At 48.4% G+C, this 2,296-nt stretch overlaps 1 protein-coding gene across 1 annotated transcript; it reads right to left on the bottom strand.

The window, feature by feature from the left end:
• Positions 1–485: 485 nt before the first annotated feature.
• LOC139712035 (uncharacterized) lies at positions 486–1,700 on the bottom strand. Its single transcript, XM_071623875.1, has one exon. It carries the CDS (start codon positions 1,553–1,555, stop codon positions 557–559), a length of 999 nt encoding a protein of 332 aa, XP_071479976.1. The 5' UTR covers positions 1,556–1,700; the 3' UTR covers positions 486–556.
• Between the last annotated feature and the right edge of the window lie 596 nt (positions 1,701–2,296).

Raw genomic sequence — 2,296 nt, 5'->3', positions numbered from 1 at the left:
CCCAACCACATTAAAATGTGATGATTGCATTGAGTACTGTTGACGATTCACATTTATGTAGAACGGAGAAAAAAGCATGGGTAGAGGCATAACGTAAAAGGTGCATGAAGTAATGGGAAAGTGATTACGACAAATTGAATAACGATTATATACATATGTCACAAAGAATTGCACGCAAAAATCATACCACGATCTAAAGGAAGGCGTTATTTCTTACTGGATATCTGGACGATACTTCTAGTGTCCATTAATCTTTCTTTCTTCTCTAACAACCCACTATCCACGGTACAATCTCTCCAATTGGATTAAAACATCTAATGATATCTCGAAGGTTTTAATTGGTTAGTTGGAGAAAGCCACACTGGCATTTCGTTTCTCATCGGATTCAACATCGCATAATCATTTGCAGCCATCTTTACTACAAAACGCCTTTCATGATACCAAAGGTGGGGAAAAAGTGTGCTACTGTCTTTAACAGTCCCAGGGATACCAACACAGTTTAACCTCTCTCGTTGGTGGCGCAAGACATTTTCCTCATACTTTAACTGAGGTCAAACTACTGCTGCACTTCTTGTTGTTCCGGAGTGCGTTGCGTTACCTCCTCCTGCCTTGCCAGCCACTCACGTACTAATCTATCAGGGGACACTTTAGTCTCTTGCACCAGCCGGTCCTTGTCCATCACGTACGTCGCTCGATAGGCCTTTTCGTAGAGTCCTTCGTAAGAGTCAACACCTTCCGAAATAAGGCTTATCCGAGAGCCTGTCCGCGAGTCTGACGGCGTAGAAACGCGCGCTGATTGGAGGGACAGGTGACTTGGGCACCTGCAGGAGAAGTTCGGGTGGATCATACAGCATTCCTCGATGTTAGCACCCCGAAGGTCAGAACAAGACTTACTCAGAGGATTACACGTTGGTGGGTTCAAACTGCGGCTAGAGGTAGGGATGGCTCTGGCGGACCCAGCCGGGCTGCGGTCAACCGGTCGTTCCCTGCGGACGTGTAAACTGCAGCAAGCGGGACCAACGCCCGAGTCCCCATTGGCATTTGAGTCCAGGCTATGGGCGGTCGCATGGTTGTCCAACAGAGCCAGGGAAGCTGGTCGTTGCTTCTGTCGCTTCGGCAAGAGCGTAGGTGTGCCCGGCTGTGGGGAATTTATGTCTACCGGGCTACCGTCGTTCGTTGTGATGGCAGGCGAGCTGATGTCCATGTTCGCCAGGAGGTGCGCACAGCCAAGCGAATCAGTATCCGAAGAAGACTGTTGAGAGATTGTGGACTGCGACGCGAACTTCTTGCGATTATTCGGAACAGGCGAGGAGGCGAGTCCGTTCGCTGACTTGGATCGTCTGCTGTTCGGGCTGGGACTCGGATTACCCTGCGAGCCGAAGCGGGGATCGAACGCTCTCAGCCAACCAATGTCGTCACGCTTTTCTAGCATAGAATTCACACAGGCCGTCTCGAGGAAGCGGCTCCGCCTGCAAAACCTGGGCGAACAGTACACACTCAACCTCTGTTCCTTCAGCTGCACAATGCCTGGACTCGTGCCGCGGGCTGGAGACATCGTCAAAGGCACACTCTGCGCAGGACCAGCCGCTGAATGCCTTCAACGCTCTAGATAAGATTCGCTCGCAAAAGACGACACTGTTCTTTAGATAATGTCTTGTTCTGAGAACCCTAAAAAAATGCCAGTAGAAGAGTGTAGCTGCACCTTGTAACTCTTCAATCGTACAGAGCGATTCTGAGACAGTCCGCCTTTCTCGTTTATATTAGTTGCGCAGTGTGACTCATTAACTCGGGTTAATTTGCGTTTTCCAAGTCGTGAGGGACAATTCAAGAGGTCCCTAGTCCTTGGCCACTAACCTTCTTCAGAGTGCTGTCAACGAATGCAAACTCGCTCGTTTGGCATTGATGGGAGGACTTTGCCTAGGAGTGCACTAGCGAGCACAGATGCACAACAGTTTTGTTAAACCAGGGTTAAAAATGGAATAAAAAAGCAAGATGTGTGCCCCACTTTCCCTTCGGGTTGGTTTCTCTTTCAACCTCTGCTAAATATAGCCAAGCGATGTCCCGGATCCCAAGCGTTGAGGTAATGGCGGAAGTCCTTCACTGTCTTTCAATCATACCAAGGGAAGAGCTATATGTTTTATATAACCTCCAATATCCCAGATGTACTGCGGATGTTTCGACGTAAGTCAAAGCGATTTAGTTGACGTAAACGCTGAAAGCAAAAAGAGAGACGACAATATGCCAAATTAGGGTCAAGCAAATCTTCAGCTTTCAAAATATCAACTTCACATTCCGA

The sequence above is a fragment of the Diadema antillarum genome, unplaced genomic scaffold (assembly GCF_040938485.1).
Source record: "Diadema antillarum isolate AM-2024a unplaced genomic scaffold, OU_Dant_1.0 seq00001752_RagTag, whole genome shotgun sequence".
In the NCBI taxonomy this organism is placed as follows: Eukaryota; Metazoa; Echinodermata; class Echinoidea; order Diadematoida; family Diadematidae; genus Diadema; species Diadema antillarum.
Note: the sequence above shows the minus strand (reverse complement) of the source record. Positions and strands in the feature narration are given on the sequence as shown.

Bases quoted from the DNA above. Each gene is read 5' to 3' on its own strand.
- LOC139712035 (XM_071623875.1), bottom strand. From the start codon at position 1,555: ATGTCTCCAGCCCGCGGCACGAGTCCAGGCATTGTGCAGCTGAAGGAA.